This window comes from Montipora capricornis, chromosome 5, assembly GCF_036669925.1.
Source record: "Montipora capricornis isolate CH-2021 chromosome 5, ASM3666992v2, whole genome shotgun sequence".
NCBI lineage: Eukaryota > Metazoa > Cnidaria > Anthozoa > Scleractinia > Acroporidae > Montipora > Montipora capricornis.
In genome coordinates, this window is record NC_090887.1 from 15642745 (window position 1) to 15660230 (window position 17486).

A 17486-nucleotide genomic window follows, 5' to 3' on the forward strand; every position below is an offset into this window, starting at 1 on the left:
TGATCAATGTTGCTAGACAAAAAAACATGTCAAACCTGGGCTTATCAACATTGGTTGTAGGGGGGGGGGAGAGGGAAGCTACTAGAGTGCAATATTGAGGGCGTAGTGAGTAAAATAACCCCTGCTGAGAAATTTTCTCAACCCTTTTTGTCCAAGATTGTAGTATGATTTGCTGGTTACAAATATTGCTTAATGTAACTCTTAGGTAACATACCGTGTATTCTATAAGAAAGGCAGTCTAGTTGGAATTTTGTCTAAGCAAGAAACCAATCACACAAAAAGGCATATCATGCACTTACACTGCTCTCCGTATATTAAAAAAATACAAATCTGGAAGAAAAAAAGCTTTTTTTCCTAGTATGTGTTGAGTTGAGAACAAAACCAGAAAGCCCATATTTCAGTAAAATTATTTTTAGTCAGTAAATTCAATTGTCTTGTTATTTACACCTCTATTAACTATGTTTACACCAACGATTCCGATTTTCTACCTTTAAATTTCTTGCTCCGCAAAAATAAACTATGAACATGTACATTTGATACTGATCTTGAATAAGCAATTTTAACTGAAAATTGCGTCAGTACATTTGGATGACATCTAACCATCACTTTTGCCTCTCGAATAAAACACTAAAACTTATATATTACGAAGGGCGGAAGTATGTTTCCGAACACGTAAAGGGAAATTGATCACCGGTAATTAGGGACCCTACGCAACGAAGTCTAAGATGAGCACGAGAACTCCAAAAAGCGATGCGTTCTATGTGCAAATTTCGATGGCTCTACAGACGCTTTCAATATTTCTATGCCCTTCTTTGACGTCTTCATAACAATGACCTGAAATATCTAAGTTTGACCTTCTTTGAAGGACCAGAGGTAACGAAGATAATTATTCCGCACTTTTTGCTTAACATCAACGCCTTTTATACTAATATATTTCCTGGATACTTGATAAACAATTTAAACTAGCGAAGAGGTGGAATAATAAAAGATCATTAAATATATGCGATATACATTTTCTCGTTGCACCACAGATTTTGTTGACATTGTCGCTGCGTAAACCCAGCCGTTGCTCCCTGGTAAATTTATAATTGCCAGCCTAAAGGGAAACGAACTGTGATTGCCAAAGATTTACAAAGGGCCCTATCCCTGGATTTTTGTCTCTCTCTTCTTACAATAATATTTAGCAAGACTTCTGTCTTTCCAAGGCGTTCTGCCTCACCAGAAAAAAACGAGTTACCCATCAAAGGGCAATGGAGATGGCGCATCTAATATTTAATGTTGCACATAGGTAGGTGAAATGAGTACAATTCGAGGTATATTGATAACCCCAGGAAAATAAAGTAGATGACCAAAAAGACACACCCAACCTTTCGGTTCAAAACCCACTTGGTACAACAAAGAATCAAAAAGGCGATTATTACGGATCCTATGATAAAGAAACACGACATGAAAAGTCCGTGACTGTTGATAACGACAGGCGAAGTATGATTCCATACAGTTGTCTTGACAAGCCATGGTACGCCGAGGCAAAGAAGAACATCAAACGTGTTACTACCGATGGTGTTTGAAACTGCCATGTCGCCATCACCTGGCAGAAAACAAAAGGAAAAGTTTATTTGTGCATGCAAAAAACTGTCCTTTGGAGGCAGAAACAGGAGACGAGCTACAATTGATGATATCTAGTTGCCTGTACGCCAAAAGGGATCAACATCGGATAAATCTACCGTTCAGTTTTTTTTTTAACCCGTCAAAGCACTTATTATTTTTCCGCCTAAGAAACTATCTTTCCAAGAAAAGTTAGGGTTAGTAATTTCGTTTTGTTCATTCTGCTTTCTCGTACCTTTCAACGTGCCGTACAGAACTATTTACAAAACGAATGACAGAAGTTGACTTATATTATAGACCTTATTCATAAATGACGGTCAATTTATAATTCTTTTGTGGAAGTGCAAATTAGCCTACCAAGCCTCGATACCATACAGTGAATTGAAAAGAATTCTTGCTCTAAAATGAGGCTTGGTAGGCTAATTAGCACGTGGACAAAAGAATTATAAATGTGACCGCCATTTATGAATAAGGTCTATAACACGGGGCCGGGACTCTCCCACACACAGGGTTCCCAATTCCCGCTAAAAGATTCCGTATGTTAAAGATTCCCCTTTGGTTCCCCGCTTCGCGTTGCCCCTAACCGCATTCCAACTCTCTTTTCTAAAGATTGCCCAAAAACGGATATCCCAGTTGGAACTTGGCACTAAAAATTTGGCAATTTCTGCAAGACTCAAGACAAATACTTTAAATCTGACATCTAGAGCGGTTTTCAAACGAGTGTCGTAAAACCAAAACCAAAGCAATTACTTTGGCCAATCAAAAAGGACGGAGACAATCCAGTAAACCAATCAAAACTCGAAGTAATTACACGTAGCCGACATAAATCGCGGGAAAATATGCACGAGCGAGCTACGATCGGTTTTGGTTTCACTTCTGATTGGTTGAAAAAGTTGCGCCAGAACTTTGAACCAATCACTGAGTGAAGTAATGCAAAACCAAAGTAATTGTCTAATTACTTTCGACACTCAATTGAAAACCACTCTATCATAACAAAACCTATCACTGACTCGAATGTTTTATGTAATTACTACCTCGCTGTGTTTCTCGAATAGGGTTTACCTTTCCTTGCAGTGAGCACACTTGATGAGCAATCTGGTATACTGCTTCCAAAAGCGACGAGTGTAAGACCCATCATTGCGTCCGAGATCCCGAACGTGTATCCAATAGTGGTGACCATCCAAACAAGTGTATATGATGAAATTGCGATCCAGATAATGGAAGCTATGAACGTAATTGCCACCCACTTATGACAGGACTCCTTCTGTACATTCGGAATAGTGACGTAGTACATTATGTTGATTGGGAGACCAAGAAGCCAACATATTCTGGCCCCCAATTCCTTTGGTGGATTGAACGGTGACGTTATGGTCAGATCAGGAGCCGACTGGGGTTGGCGGATAGACGCGTAGTGACGATCGAGATGGCTACCACTTCCTAAGTACATAAAAGACGAATTGAAAGTCATAGAATTCTTTAAAATGAAGCCGATAGGGGAATGCGACATGGTTTAGCATCGCGGGCTGTCATGCGGGAGGTCGTGAGTTTGACTCCGACCGGACCAACACTCAAGGTCTTAAAATAACTGAGGAGAATGTGCTGCCTTTGTAATTATATCTTCAAATGGTTAGACTTTCAAGTCTTCTCGGAGAAGGACTGTAAACTGGAGGTCCCGTCTCATAGCCCTTGTTGGAAATTAAATAGTATGGGACGTTAAAGAACCCACTCACTATTCGATACGAGTAGGGGATGTAGTCCCCGGTGTTGTGGTCCGACCTTATCTGGAAGGGGGCATCTTTCACTTCCTAAAATAAATTATAAACTGTGTAATAAGCAGTCTGGTTAAAGTCCCCCGAAAAACCGTGATTGTAAATTAGTCTTGAAAAGCCCCGAGGGGAGAGCCTTTTGCTCGTGCGCTCAGTCAGTGAGTTTATTCTAAAGTACGCCTAGATATACAAATATAGTTCTCTTGCTTGTTGGTATATGTGGTTACTGCAAGTTCGTTTTCTACTATCTTGTAAAAACTACACGAGGAGTGTTTTCCTGGTTATGCTGTCAGAAGCTTTTCTTCTTGTATTCAGTTTGAATATTTGAATATTGAAGATTCGATTCAAGTGTGCCATTTACACCCATCGGTTTCAAAAAGATGTTACCCAGAAAAGTCAAAGTCATATCAAGAAGACTGTATATAAAGAGAGGATAGCCTGCATGACAGGCGCTTTATGAGCCAAGCGGGGCGAACGCAATGTTTCGCGCGGAGCGGGACACGAGCGCGAAGCGCGAGACGAGGGGGAGAGAAAAATAAAGCACGCTTTATTTTTCTCTGCCTCTCGTCTCGCGCTCCACGCGAAATATCGCGTTCGCCCCGCTTGGTTCATAAAGCGCCTTTCATGCAGGCTGAAAGAGGACGACGTAAGAAAGCAGCCCATGCCCCATCATTTCTTTTAAAATCTATTTTTAGTTTAGCAAAGCTATTTTAAGTTCTCGTTCCCAATGCCGCGTCTATTTAAAATTTCATTACGTCACTACAACTGGTCAATCAGGCTCCAGTTGTTCAAAAGGTGGATAACGCTATTTACCGGATAAGTCACTATCCATTGGATAGCGCAACTGGTTTTGCTATGACTTATCCACCGTTTAGTGATCTATCCGGCGGATAGCGGTATCCATCGTTTGAACAACTGGGGCGAGGTGCCTCTTCAAAAATAGCTTCGTAGCTCGAAGAGGCCCATATATGGGGGATCCACTCTCTTACGTCATCCTTTCTTGGTTATATTCATTACTACCTTCGAGCAACCATGAACCAAACTTACTTCTAAGTGGTAGTGACTCGCTATCTCCTTCGTTAAATTCATCTTGCTCGTCGACTTGTTCTTGTTCTTTATCATCTCTCATCTGTCTTGCAGTCTCCCCTTTTTCAGCGTATGGTTGTTCTGTAGTCTGTGTAGTCCTAGTAGGTTTCTCCTCTTTCGTTTGGTTATCACATCCCTGTTCTTCGTCAGCTATCTTTTCATATCCCGCGTTGTTATTGGTTTTGTTGGTCCGATTTACAGCGTGCAGATCAGATTTGAATTTAGGACTGCTTGTGTTGGTGATTCTGTAAAGCCAAGCTTCGATTCGCGGATTAAAATACATGATGACAAGATATATTGAATACGAACATACCATTCCCAATGCTTCTGGCCTGTGAAATTAATAAGACATCACTCGAATCTAAGAACGCTTTCCACATGACAGAACTGACAGGCCAAACCGGGCATTGTAAGGACTAATTCTACAACGCCTTCAAATTAGCACACTTCGAGGATGATATATACTCCTCCAAATGTTCCTTCAAATTGTTGCATTTTCTTTGCAAACTGACTGCTCTGGCCGGCCAGTTCTGACAATAAGAAAGCGCCCGAAGTTTAATGTTCTCAGTGCTTTTGAGTTTTGGTGCTGGAGTTCTTTGAAACTTATTACACCTTGTTTCCCATAGTCAGGGAGAGATGAGTGATTTTCCAGTTTTCTGGTGACCCAGTGATACTTGGAAATATCCAAACATACATAACATGTTATTCCTTCACTACAATCGCGACAATGCTCCACTTGAACAATTTAGATCTTAGCAGTATGGCAAGACAATTGTCATGTGACCTGGCTCCCACCTATTATAGATCCGAACTAGTCACCGGAAGGTCGTAGGTTCGACTCTTGCCGAGGAGCGCTCGGATTTTTTCCGAGTATCCTCGAGTCACCATCGGAAATAAATCTCTTCAATAGGCAATTTTCACGATGGCGTCATTTCACTAAAACTACCACAATTCAGTTTGTTTTTCTTTTCATATTTAAATTTTGTATTCCCAGTGGGGTAAAAATAACAATAGCTCAAATTAACATGAGACAAGAAAAACCTGAAGGATTCTGGTACTTGTAGTCATATGGCGTCATCATGCAAATGTCCTATTAAATATATCGTTTCATTTATTTACTGGGGTGAACAATGACCATCTCCTCGATTACTTTCAGAATCATGTTTCTCACGGAACCTTAGTCAAAATTTGCAGGCATTTTTCAAGACACGTTTAGGCGAATGTAAGGCAATGAAATAGCCAAAACATAGTAAACATAGACTCTCACCAAGTTACAATGTTATCCATAAGAGTCACGATGAGTATGACAAGACTGAAGAGATAGAACATGTTGTCTCGGACAAATGGCCACCATGCTAAATACAGAACCTGTCGTGAAGAAATTGCACAGTAAGACAGATTATACGTTAAGGACGGTGCCTATTAACTCAAAAGTATTTTTTGCGCGGTGTATGAATATACTGGAACCAAGCATGGCTACCCTCAATTTTCATGTCGGATACCAAGAGCACTTGCTAAGTTCAGCTTTTTCTGCATAGTTTTAAACCACGCAAAAATATCCTTTTATTAGTAAGCACCACCTATAGGAAACCCGAGTACTTCAAGATGCGCAGAACGTATGCGCAATAACAATAGTAGGCACCATGAAATCCAGGCTTGAACGTCGCTCGAAAACATGGCCGCGGTATTGCACAGCACTGCTAAACCAACTGAGGTAACAACCCAACTTGGAGCTGGTTACTTGTGAGTTCGAATTATACCCCATAAGAGGATACGAATGAATGATAATATTTAACAATTATTCGCCGAAGGCGAAGTGAATATTGGTGAATATTTACCGAGACGTAGTCGAGGTAAATATTCCCCAATATTTACTGAGCCTGAGACGAATAATTGTTTTAGTGTAATTTTCAGCGGTGAATATCAAGAAAGTGCAAAACAACGGGCTAAAACAAGATAAAAAGGTACGAAAATTGCTTGATTGGCTTAGCAGCCGCGCCTCCAAAATGTTATATTCACCGGGAAGCGCGGTAAATATAACACTAAATTCTTATCTTCACCGCTGAAAATTATACTAAATAGAATATATGAAGTATTGTGCAGCGGGCATTGAATTATATGAGTGTTGATATCATTGCAGTTAAGCAGCAAATTACGTTGATAACGTATCCCCGAAAGAATGTAGATACACTATAGCTTTAGCAATATCGACGGACTTCCTTGTTTGGCTGTGGCCAGAGACCGCGTTCTTGGTGCTGAGCAAAAAAAAAGCGGGCTCTGGGGACTAGAATGGGTCTGGGGAGACCGTTTGGGGACTAGAATGGACGGTCATGCGCAGAATCAACATAGGCATGCGCATTAGCTTGTTGTTAATTAGTGTCTTTTTTCTTACTGAACAAATTTGAAACAATTAGTAGATTTCAAAGGTTATCAAAATAGACCCCAACTGAGACTGCGCGTATTTCCGAACCGGCCAGAGGTCGTTATTCTAGGTGCTGACCGGACGAATCGCGGCCTCTGGGAAAGAGAATGAAAGAAATCGAATTTGCATGTGCGGTATTTAACAACTATTCACCGAAGTGGAGGTGGCTAGTGGCAGATATTTACCGAGCCGCGAAAAGTATAAACTAAAATACTGAGCTAATAAAGCACAAAAAGATGATTTTAATCCCGCGCAAGTTGTTCCGAGGTGAATAGCAAAGTATACTCGGAGTTTCAGTAGCCAATCTGAGCCTTGGTTTAACAGGCGTCTTCTTTGAGCCGGATTTAAAATTATAGAAAGAGTTTTTCCGCACTTTAGCTAAACTGAACCACTCCCGCGGTCTTTAGAGACTCTGAGACTCTGGCTTTCCCAAACAGAGGATACCATTTGGAACGTTCCATTCTAATTGGATTTGAAAATGGAAAACGCTCTAAGACTCTTACCGTTCCAGCACCGACGCCACATAATCCAATCACAAAAAGTACATTGAACACAGCTGAGCCTAAAATGGTGCCGATTCCGATGTCACCATGTGTGATGAAGACACCTACAATTATTAAAGAAACGTTTGTCACCAAATCGTTACGATGCCGAAATCCTGTCATCTCCTAGGTAAACTTAAGCCTACCAAATCATAAAATACTCCAGAGGAAGTTTATTTACTCAAACTGAAAGCTACCGCCGATGTTGGAACATTTATTAGGATACCAGTCTATTCTTCCTCCCTTCCTTCAATGTTTATATTCTTCAAAATTTCGGGCCTCAAAAAAGTTTTACGCTACATTAAATGGCAAGAAGGGGGAACAAGTTGTGATCTTGTAACTCAATTTCCGTCGACCTTTCTTTAAGTGTTCCAACCAAATAACTTCGTTATCGTGGCTATCCTGAGTCTTGAGCAACTAGTGCACTCGAATAGCTCCGAAAACTGCCAGCCTATTTTCGTCTGAGATCTATTTGATAGATTGTCAAGTTATATTCCAAATCCTTTCGTAATTGCCTTATAGCTTTCCGCTAGCTCTCCTCGTTCAATTGGCAAATTAGCTTGGAAAGTTTTGACATCCCTGGTCTCTTGAAAAACGAGCAGCAGCTTAATCGTTTCTGCAAATTCCCAAAGAGCAATTACTTCGAATTCGCAGCATAACCCTCTTAGATCACAGGAAATCTTTAGAACTCACCAATCACAGATGCGAATAGTTCAGGTCCCGAACTACCAAAAGCCATGAGGGTAGCTCCAGCCACATCTGATTGAAGCTTCAGTTTTTCACAAATTAATTCCAGACAAGGAACAAAATAGTCATGACATACAATAGCTACGGCCCAGGACAGGTAAAATACGGCTACAAAGTGGAGAATTACTGCACCGTGCTTTCTTTGATGTTGATTGAATAAATCTCCCGGGAATTCCGCGACTGACGGTGTACTGCAGTTTTTGTGTTTGTTTGTCCTGAGAGAAAGGAGATCTCTTCTTGTAAATGAGCCATCTACAAGAAAAGTGTATTAAGAGTCGCTCAGGTCTGCAAATTCCATCCTTGCCATTATTAAGGAGTTTTTAAGCAAGGATGACAAAAACGTCATCAAAAACATCACTTCGAAATATGACTTAACGCTATGCAAGTATTTCGAGATTATGCCATAGTGTTCGAGTTGTATATCCTGTGACTGGATGGATGCGAACGGCCTTAAAGTAAACGTAGAAAATGAATGGTTCATCGTTGTATGCTTTCGATATCGTCAAAACCTGAAATTTGGAGATTTCACGTAGTTTTTTTTAGGAGTACCGCAAAGAAATGCACTAAAAGCGTGCACGTGCGTACACTAAATGCACGTGCCGTACGATCATTATTCCTTTTTTAACCAATATTATTAAATTCTCAACCTCGGATAATGCATTTCGCGTGCTCTGATTGGTTCACGCAATCCTGTTTATCACCTCATATACCTTGGTTTGACCTTATATGGTAAATGATTGCGTTAAGCGTTGCTAAACTAAAAAGGTTTTCGCCGGAAAGCGAGATTTCTCTTTGAATAAAGCCAAAAAGGAAAAAAAACTTTTTTCTGCGGAAAGTTTGGATCCATTCCGACGTTTAGAAGTACGCAAGGAGGCAAGAAATGTTTTTGTGATGAGCCTGCGTCTATCTGACCACAAGGTATTACACAACATCGCATCAGCTCTCATCAAGTTTTTTCGATTTCGCTCGGATTTGCTCCCTCTTTTCGCTAGTATTTCGTACTTTCAACTTTTTGGAGTTTAAGGAATTTAATAAAACAATTATTCCATTCGCGCTTGTTGGATATGAGACTGGTTATAGCCAACTCGGCGCTACGCGCCTCGTTGGCTATTTACCATCTCATATCCAACGCGCGCTCATGGAATAATTGTTAACTATTCTTGCCGTCATGGTTGCCGCTTAAGGGTTGTGTCACAGTAACGCAGTTCATTTTGTGTCGTTTTACCATTAACTCGCCCCTTCTTGTTACAACTTAACATTAACTCAGAAATTACCTTTAAAAAACACAAACCAGAGGTTGGTGACGAAAACATGTTTGTCGAACATACATAATTAAAGTTACAAACAACAGAGATCAACTTTGGAAAAGTGTTGGGTTGCACAGTTTTCAAAAACCCAATCACAATCCATTTTAATCTTCTTCAATTTTACCCATCCCTGCTTCCTTTTGTATTTGCTGTTCTATTCAAACTTTCCTTCAGTGTTTTAAGTAATTGTTTTTATGTTTCGCATGATTTGGTTGCGAGTTTTCAGTTGCTGAATTTGGCTAAATTTCGTGACACAGTCCCCTTAAAGCTTTAAGGGCCCACGGACGGATTTTTCGAGCGTTGCTAGGGAAGTGAAATGTTACTTCCGGTGACTGACGTCATCATATAGTGAGCTGACCAGAAAACCCACTCACAAGCAAAGATCACCGCAGGAACTGTTGTTTGTATCGAAGATTTTTCCTCGCCCTTCCTCGTGCTGGTTCTCAGATCAACTGCGCATGCGTAAACGAACTGACTTCCGGTTTAAGAAAAACCTAAATTTCCGTCGGTCTTTAAATTCAATTAATTTTTTTTCATATGGTACGTTTCACCTCCAAACAAAGAATATAGGTAAGCATTGATTTTTTCAAATCATCTTTTTTGAAAATTTTATGGGTATTCCAGTTTATCTCTCTAAAAAGAACATTTTTCAAAATAAAAAGAAAACCATGCTTGGCTGGATGCAAAAACGAATACAAAATATGAAACCACTGATTAAATACCCAAATTGTGTGACCATGTGCGTGGCATGACGACGTCATATTTAGGGTCATTGGTTTACAAAAGTTGGAAACTGACCAAAATAATGCCAAATTCTCTCAAATTAGTTAACTATTACGTCCTTAGCAACGCACCCCAAAAAATACGTCAGTAGGCCCTTAAGCAACGACAACGGCGACGGCAACGAGAACGTCAGAAATTTGCATGTTTATTGGGCAAAAGCAATAGCTTTGCACGCCCTGCACGTGCGTTTTTCATTTTTGTCCATTTCTTTGCCGTCGACAGCAAAACTTCAACGCTTCAACGTGAAATCACCAAATTTGAGGTTTTATGAAGAACGTCAGCACTTGACGATAAATTTTCATTTTCTCCCCTAAATTAAGTGCCGTTTCGACGAGTGTTATTTTTGAGGAACTACCACACCCTTGTCACATCAAAAAGGTTGAAATAATCACGAAGCGATTAAAACAACGCGAATTTATATTTTGAGATGACGTTCTCGTTGCCGTCGCCGTTGTCGTTGCTTAAGCTCCCCGACAAAAATGTAGGGAGGACTTGTTTGGACTTTGTTTGATATACATTGAGAGCAATGGATTAAAAAAACCTTTAATAAAGGGAAAATATGCGGGTAATTCAGTGTTCGCGAAATCAATTATCAAATGGTAATTTGTAGTGCTAGAAATTCCAAGAAATCAATCTGACCGTCAGCTTTAATATGGAAATTGGTTCCTGACAAGGGAAGGGAAAATCCTCTCACCGCACTATTAATATGGCCTAGAAAATCCCCGAATGACGTTTGTTATCTTACAGCCGATAAAAAAAGTCTGATACTCAGCTTGTGTTTTCCCCAAACTGAAGTAATTGAAGACAGATTCTTTCAAACCTAACATTAAAATTCAGTCGGTTGATATACTCAAACCAGCCGATAACTAACTCTGAAGCCCTTGGATCGGTTATTGATATTAAAGAATTTTAAATTAGAGTACGTCGTCAGACGTTCCGCTTTTTTTATCAGCACCAAGAACACGGACTCTGGCCACAGCCAAAAATACGCGCAGTCGCGTTAATAGGGAGTTACGAAACGAGGACGACGACGGCTACGAGGACTTCATTTAAAAATACGAGTTCGTGTTATTCAAATCACCACGAAACTATTTCATGTCGTTTCGCGTTAAAAATGCAGGGGCATCCAACGAATCTGTTCCTCACATTATCTGTTCCCCAGAGGAATCTTGCTGGCTGGCAAAAATCCAGGTGTTTCGATTAGCTGGCTGGGAAATTTTGTTATTGATGGAGGTTTTTCCTGGGAATTACTGACTTTTTCTAGCATTTCAACCCGAGCTGGCTGTAGAAACTCTGAAGACTGAAGACGACTAAAAAGGAAAAAAAAAAAAAGAAAGAACCCGTTCCCTCTCCGAGAGAATAGTCACAAACATACGACGGCTGGTCAAAGTGATTGCGCTTGCGGAAAAAACCTGTTTTGTCCCGGTTTTGTCGCTTTTGTTCGGTCGTTTTGGATCGAGGGATTTGAAAGCGCGCGGAATTCCTGGTTGGGAAATAAATTTGATCAGCTGGCTGGGAAACCAACCAATTTTATCTAGCTGGCTGGGAAATTTCTTGTGTGTCTTGCTGGGAAAAAGAAACAGATAATGTTTTCCCAGTAACACTGAAAAACACCTGAAAATGCCTTAACAACATTTATTTTCATTAACTGGGGTATAATAATACAATTTACAACAAATTGGTCGTTGGGTGCCCCTGAAAATGTGTAGTGAACTGTCGAGGATTTAAACTGGTTTGAGTGGGTTGGAAGCATAGAGAGAGAACTGAAAATTCATCGTCATCGTCTCGACTCCGGGAACGAGAATGGTCGTCATAATGCCAATTTTGGTTCTTGGCATGCGCACTTCTCGAAATTGTTTCCAGCAATCACAATGCACGTGTCCAGAGTCGAAAGACACTTCATTGTCCTTTACATACCCGACGCTTCCCTTGCGAACGATAAGGGTTTTCTTGGTTCCTGGTTCCAGGTGTTGAAAATAAACACCATTAAAACTGCGGCAATTCCCAATTGAACCTTGAATCGTCTTCTTCGAGTCATGGCTGAGAAAAACAAAAACATTTTATGTTGGAAAACGATTTATTGAAGAAGAAACACAAAAAAATAAGCTTCATCAGTTCATGTTACGCCTTTTAACACTGTGAAATGTTTTATGAACGATGTAATGTTAGGTCAGTGCTTCTGCCAGTCTTAGACATTTTGCTCCGTTTAATGTATTATTCAGGCGTTTCCATTCAGGAAATTAAATAAGCTCATTTGACCTCGCAATGACACTCCTGTTGCCTAACTCACGTCAACTCAGAAAATCTCGAAGACGAGCTTCGAGAGGCTTGACTTAGAGATACTTAAATGAGTCGAGAAGCGAGAACTTCTCAGTTTGATATTGAATTCTTGACTAAACTTAGTTCAAATCCCAGATTTTGTCTTTTCTGCCTGCGTAGTCGTCTTGTGACGGTCATGTGACGATCAAATTACAAATTCTTTGTATTGAATGACTGTATATCAAATCAAGGAGCTTAAACTTGGATAGGCGTTATTATCCGACGTAAACTGATAACTTGACAACAAAGTCATTTACAGAAAGAAACTTGAGTTAGACATACTCCAGGGGCAATCCAACGATAATCTTCGGTGAAATATGTTTTCGGGAGAGTCAAACTGTTTTAAGAATTTCGGTTTTACGTTCCAAACAGCTATAGATTTCTTTACCAAAACATCACCTAAAAGATTCGATAAACCGGGAAAAAGTAGTCCCTTACGTTTTCGGAAGGGATATTTGAAGCAAATTTGGGCACTTAAAATGGTCATCTAGCAGTATCGGATGAGGAAATGGTTCAAGAAAGGTAACGTTCAGCTAGCAGTTTCTGAAATGGTTACCTAGCAGTATCGGATGAGGAAATGGTTCAAGAAAGGTAACGTTCAGCTAGATTTGATTCCCTAAAATTTTCGGACACTACAATTTTCACGATATCCGAACGGATAAAATTATTCTAGGTGACAAAAACATCTCTCTGGACAATCTGTATACATTACAAGGAGCCTAGAAATGTCTCTCAAAGGCTTTTGGCATAATTTTCTTCTTGGGTTGCCTTTGATTCTCGATTGTAGGAGGTTGCTTCTACCCCACCCCTGGAGCCAGCCCAGTTCGCAAATGCGATCAAATAAAAAAAACAGCTAGCGATGTAAGATGTTTTTGAGACTGGACAGCAACCGCAAGTGAATAACCGGATTTCCATTTTAAATTGTCTTTACACAACCAAATTTATATTGCTAAGTATCTTTTCTCCATTGGAGATGATTACTTTAAAAATCTGGGAGACACTACATACTCAAACTGTCCTTGAATGCCAAATGTTCACTTCCAGTTCCGTCCGCGTCTTAATAGGGACCTTAAGATCTACGACGGCGACGTCGAGGAAAACGTCACCTCAAAATAGAACTTTGCTCTAGTAAAAGTCTTTCGCGATTATTCCATCTCGTTCACGTCGTATAATGTGGGCGAAGTATCCTAAAAATAAATTGGTACGAGCGGTTTCAGACTGAAAATAGAGAATGAAAGATTCTCTGTTGCATGCTCACGTTTTCGTCAAAACCTAAAATTCAGTGATTTCACGTCGTCGTCATGCATAGAACCGCAAAAATATGTGCTAAAATCCTGCACGTGCAACACGATTATTTATGCTCTTTTAACCAATGATATCATTGTTTTGTGACGTTTTCGTCGACGTCGTCTTATATGGGTTATACAGATATGTGCGACCCCAAAGGATGTGGTTTTTAGCCGTTTTGGTCTGAAATAAGGTTACGGATTTTGACCATTTTGATGTGAAATAGGATATGGGTCGCGCTCAAATCTTAATTGAGTATGTTTTTCAGACGAAGCTACTTCTTTATCATTGGGCGATAAGACCATCAACAAAAGACCTTTTCAGATTATTACGCCAACCAGGGCAAGGGTTTAGGGAAGCGGTCTGCACACCCCCACCCATTTTTTTTCTGGGAATAACCCCCCCCCCCCCCCGAACTTAAGTTCCCTATCGAAAACATCTTTGCTATGGTAAACTTACAAATATTATAGTGAAAAAAGTCTCTTCGGTCAAGTATTAACAACAAGGATGGTTATTTTCTTACAATTTGTTTTAATAGCATGTGCAATAAGAGTCGAGGTCAAATTTTGGGTTTTGAATGACAACAGCTTTTTTTTTCGATCTTCATCATTACTTTAAAAAATTAAACACGACTTCCCTGGCTATATCAACAGTTATTTTTGTATGAATATCCCAAAGACGATCACACGCAAAAGAGAAAATAGTTTACCACTGATGAGTAAAAAGAATGCTGCGATCCTTGATGCCATAGAGGCGCGAATGCTTTCATTACCCGCTCCAGTTCAAACGCATTGTGACACATTATCTGAATACTTTTTATGCGCAATTTTCAATCAGCTTTAAACATGCAAACTGGGTCTGTCTATTTGGAAGGAATTTTTGCGTGAATATCTTGAGTGGGCGCTTTACGGAGTATGGGAAATTATTGCTCCAAGTCGCAGAATCCACACATACTGTATGCTCAAATGGAACTGACATGCGACGCGCAGAATTCGAGGAAGTAATCGATAAAAGGACTCCGAGTCTCTTTACACGAAACTTAATGGGGGAAGGAAGGCAAGTAAACCTGAAATTCTTTGATATTTCCATCTGGATAATTAAGCTTTTAGAAACCCCGAACCGAATATACGGAAAATAATTTAAACTCATTGTTACGTGAAATCGTTCATAGGATGATGTTTTTCTGCATATGAGCCGTTCGTGCAAACGATTTCTCGGGGAAATCTTCAACCTCCTCTTCAATCTTCCCGGCTCGGTGCATTTTTTCTGAAGGAATTATCCATTCCCGGTAAAATAGAAAATCGCCCGAAATTTTTAGATTTAGTTAGTAGAAACGTTGGTCTTAATCCGGATATACAAATTAGTGCCGGGATTTTTATCACCGCAAAGTATCAACAACAATCTCAAAATCGGCAAAATCGATCCGTTCACACGCGTAAACAACAAAACACTTGAAAAGCAGGAAACGTTTGAACAGTTGTCGCTGAAACTGTCACATAAGCACAAAGTTGCAGCCTACCTCGATGATAGTTCCCTGCGATGAGATTTCTTTTTGTCTTGTCTTGGGTAAGCGATACCGGAGAGAAGTGGAAATTTCAGAATATGATGAGGTTAATAAACAGCCAAGTTCTGGGTAAGATCGTGACAACTTCCGGTGCATTACTGAAATAACGACATCACTTTATTGGTTTTCTTCTTTTAATCCAAAAGTAATAGCATCAGGGATAAAATATTACCGAAATGTTGTTAAAACGTCGTGTGAATTAATGAGAGAAAATTTCATTCTAAAATATATACAGTGAGAAACGAGGCGGGTGGTCAAGGAGACTTCAAATTTGGCTTAGATTGACAGGACTAGCTTTCATTGACAGCCGCAAAAAAAACTTGTCCAGACACAATACAATACAATACAATATATACTTAATTGACCGCTCCCCATAGGGGCTTTTCAGGGCCAATGAAACACAATGACACGACGGAACAGAACAGACACAGGCTCTCCAAGCTGAAAATACGTGGTGTATGCGACAGTTTGTGTATATAGAGAATTGTATGGGAAAATCACCGATCGTAAAAAAATTGTGTAAATAACTATCTCATTTGAAATAAAGTTTTCCTACCTCAAATGTGTGACCAACTTGTCTCTTTTGCCGAGTTTTGAGCCATTCTGACGCCGTTTGGTGAAGTGATCCGGAAGTAACGGCCTTCCCGCAGGATCTGGTACGTAATCAATTATGTTACTCCGAAGTTAAGCCGCGTGCGCTCCGTAAGCTGTGCGTGTGAGTACAATCGGAATCAGAAGTTGCAAATCTAACATATATTTTCACTCATCCGGATTGTAATTGGCAAATTCATTGCTTTAACTAGAGCTGTCACTGAGTGGTTAAGAGATGCTCTGGGGTCAGATCTACATAGGATGGTGCGTGCCTCACTGAATAATTATATGTCATCTTATCTGTAGGTATTTGTAGAGATTGCAGAGAGATGCTTGCAGCTAGCTTACTTGGTGAGACTAGCATAGGAACACCTTCAAGCGTAACAAAAGAAAGTCTCACACACAGTTTTGCAGAAATGTCTTTGGTAAGTCTGTACTTTTGGTCAAGAGATCCTAATTTTGTGAGTTTCCTGCGCATACTTTGGCCATGTCTTGGGAAAGTGGGGCCAAAGGAATGGTGACGTGTGTAAGGCCAAAGACCAAAAAAATTCAATTAAGGAGGCTCCCTAGAGTTTTATGGCTGCGCGCAAGCTGGGCACTGGTATGACGCGTAAATCCTGTCTCGTGTATGTTCTTCTGATCTTTATGACGGCAGCGTGACCAAATCTGTAAAATTAACTGCTAATTTTCTCGCATTCCCTTGGGTAAAATTTGTTTTAAATTGGCTCAGTTCTAACCACATACAGTTCCTATCAACTACCCTACATTTGTTAAAATCTGTCTGAATATAGTAAAGGAAAAGACAGATTACAGAATATTGGCAAAAGCGTCTCAGCGACCTTGACTTTTTACCGCTTCAAAATGTCAGGCAATATCATTTCCATAATGTGGCAAAGAACAAGAAAATTCGCCGAAGAAAAGTATAAATATTAAGGAATTTAGACGAAAAATAGGAGTATATCTGCCTGTCATTAGATGTGATGTTGCCATGGCAACGTCTATAATCTAAAAATTAACACCCAAAAAATAACCCATATTATATCGGTACCCATACTGGTAAATCTCTACAGGGAAACCTTCAAGAGAAATTAACTAGGTTTCTTTCCTGTAGTGACGGTATTCACAAATACTCTAGGGAGCCACCTTAAATACATCATGGCAAAAAGCCCGAAAGGATCCTATGGAAATGAATAACTTCCTTCAAAAACAATATGTGGATCATATAGCTTTCAAGAAAAAAAAATTCATTTCCCTTTTAGGGTCCTGTTCCTGAGAGCACTCCTCTTACCCCGGGGCAAGATTTGTACGTGCCCAGTGATACGTCAAGTGAAGATAAAGAAGTTCTGTTGAGAATAGACGAAAAGAAGCCCTCTAGACACTCTAAACACCTATTTAGCAGCAAGAGACATAAGTCCAGTAAGATCACAGCTGCAAACCCCATGGGAGAAGGCGAGTGCAGGAACGAAA

The 17486-nt window shown here is 40.0% G+C and overlaps 1 protein-coding gene and 1 long non-coding RNA gene across 6 annotated transcripts in view; one reads left to right on the forward strand and one right to left on the reverse strand.

Annotated features, from left to right (window-relative positions):
• Positions 1 to 298: 298 nt before the first annotated feature.
• LOC138049639 (sodium/potassium/calcium exchanger 4-like) overlaps positions 299 to 17486 on the reverse strand; it is a 21573-nt gene continuing 4385 nt past the window's right edge. Inside the window, exons 1-8 of one of the 5 annotated variants that reach the window (XM_068896010.1) lie at positions 15384 to 15521; positions 12176 to 12298; positions 8115 to 8420; positions 7383 to 7486; positions 5725 to 5825; positions 4419 to 4789; positions 2668 to 3042; positions 299 to 1588 (exon numbers count right to left, since the gene is read on the reverse strand). In XM_068896010.1, the coding sequence (XP_068752111.1) occupies positions 1266 to 1588; positions 2668 to 3042; positions 4419 to 4789; positions 5725 to 5825; positions 7383 to 7486; positions 8115 to 8420; positions 12176 to 12296 (1701 nt within the window). In that variant the 5' untranslated portion in view covers positions 12297 to 12298; positions 15384 to 15521 and the 3' untranslated portion in view covers positions 299 to 1265. Of the gene's footprint in view, positions 1589 to 2667; positions 3043 to 4418; positions 4790 to 5724; positions 5826 to 7382; positions 7487 to 8114; positions 8421 to 12175; positions 12299 to 12517; positions 12710 to 13585; positions 14237 to 15383; positions 15522 to 17486 lie in introns of those variants that run through there. The other 4 variants (XM_068896011.1, XM_068896013.1, XM_068896014.1 and 1 more) reach the window with 4 other exon arrangements.
• Positions 15974 to 17486, forward strand: part of LOC138049642 (uncharacterized) — a 1980-nt gene continuing 467 nt past the window's right edge. The window contains exons 1-3 of the long non-coding RNA XR_011132419.1: positions 15974 to 16084; positions 16326 to 16444; positions 17279 to 17486. The exon at positions 17279 to 17486 is cut by the window's right edge and continues 467 nt beyond it. This is a non-coding gene — a long non-coding RNA (uncharacterized lncRNA). The remainder of the gene's footprint in view (positions 16085 to 16325; positions 16445 to 17278) is intronic.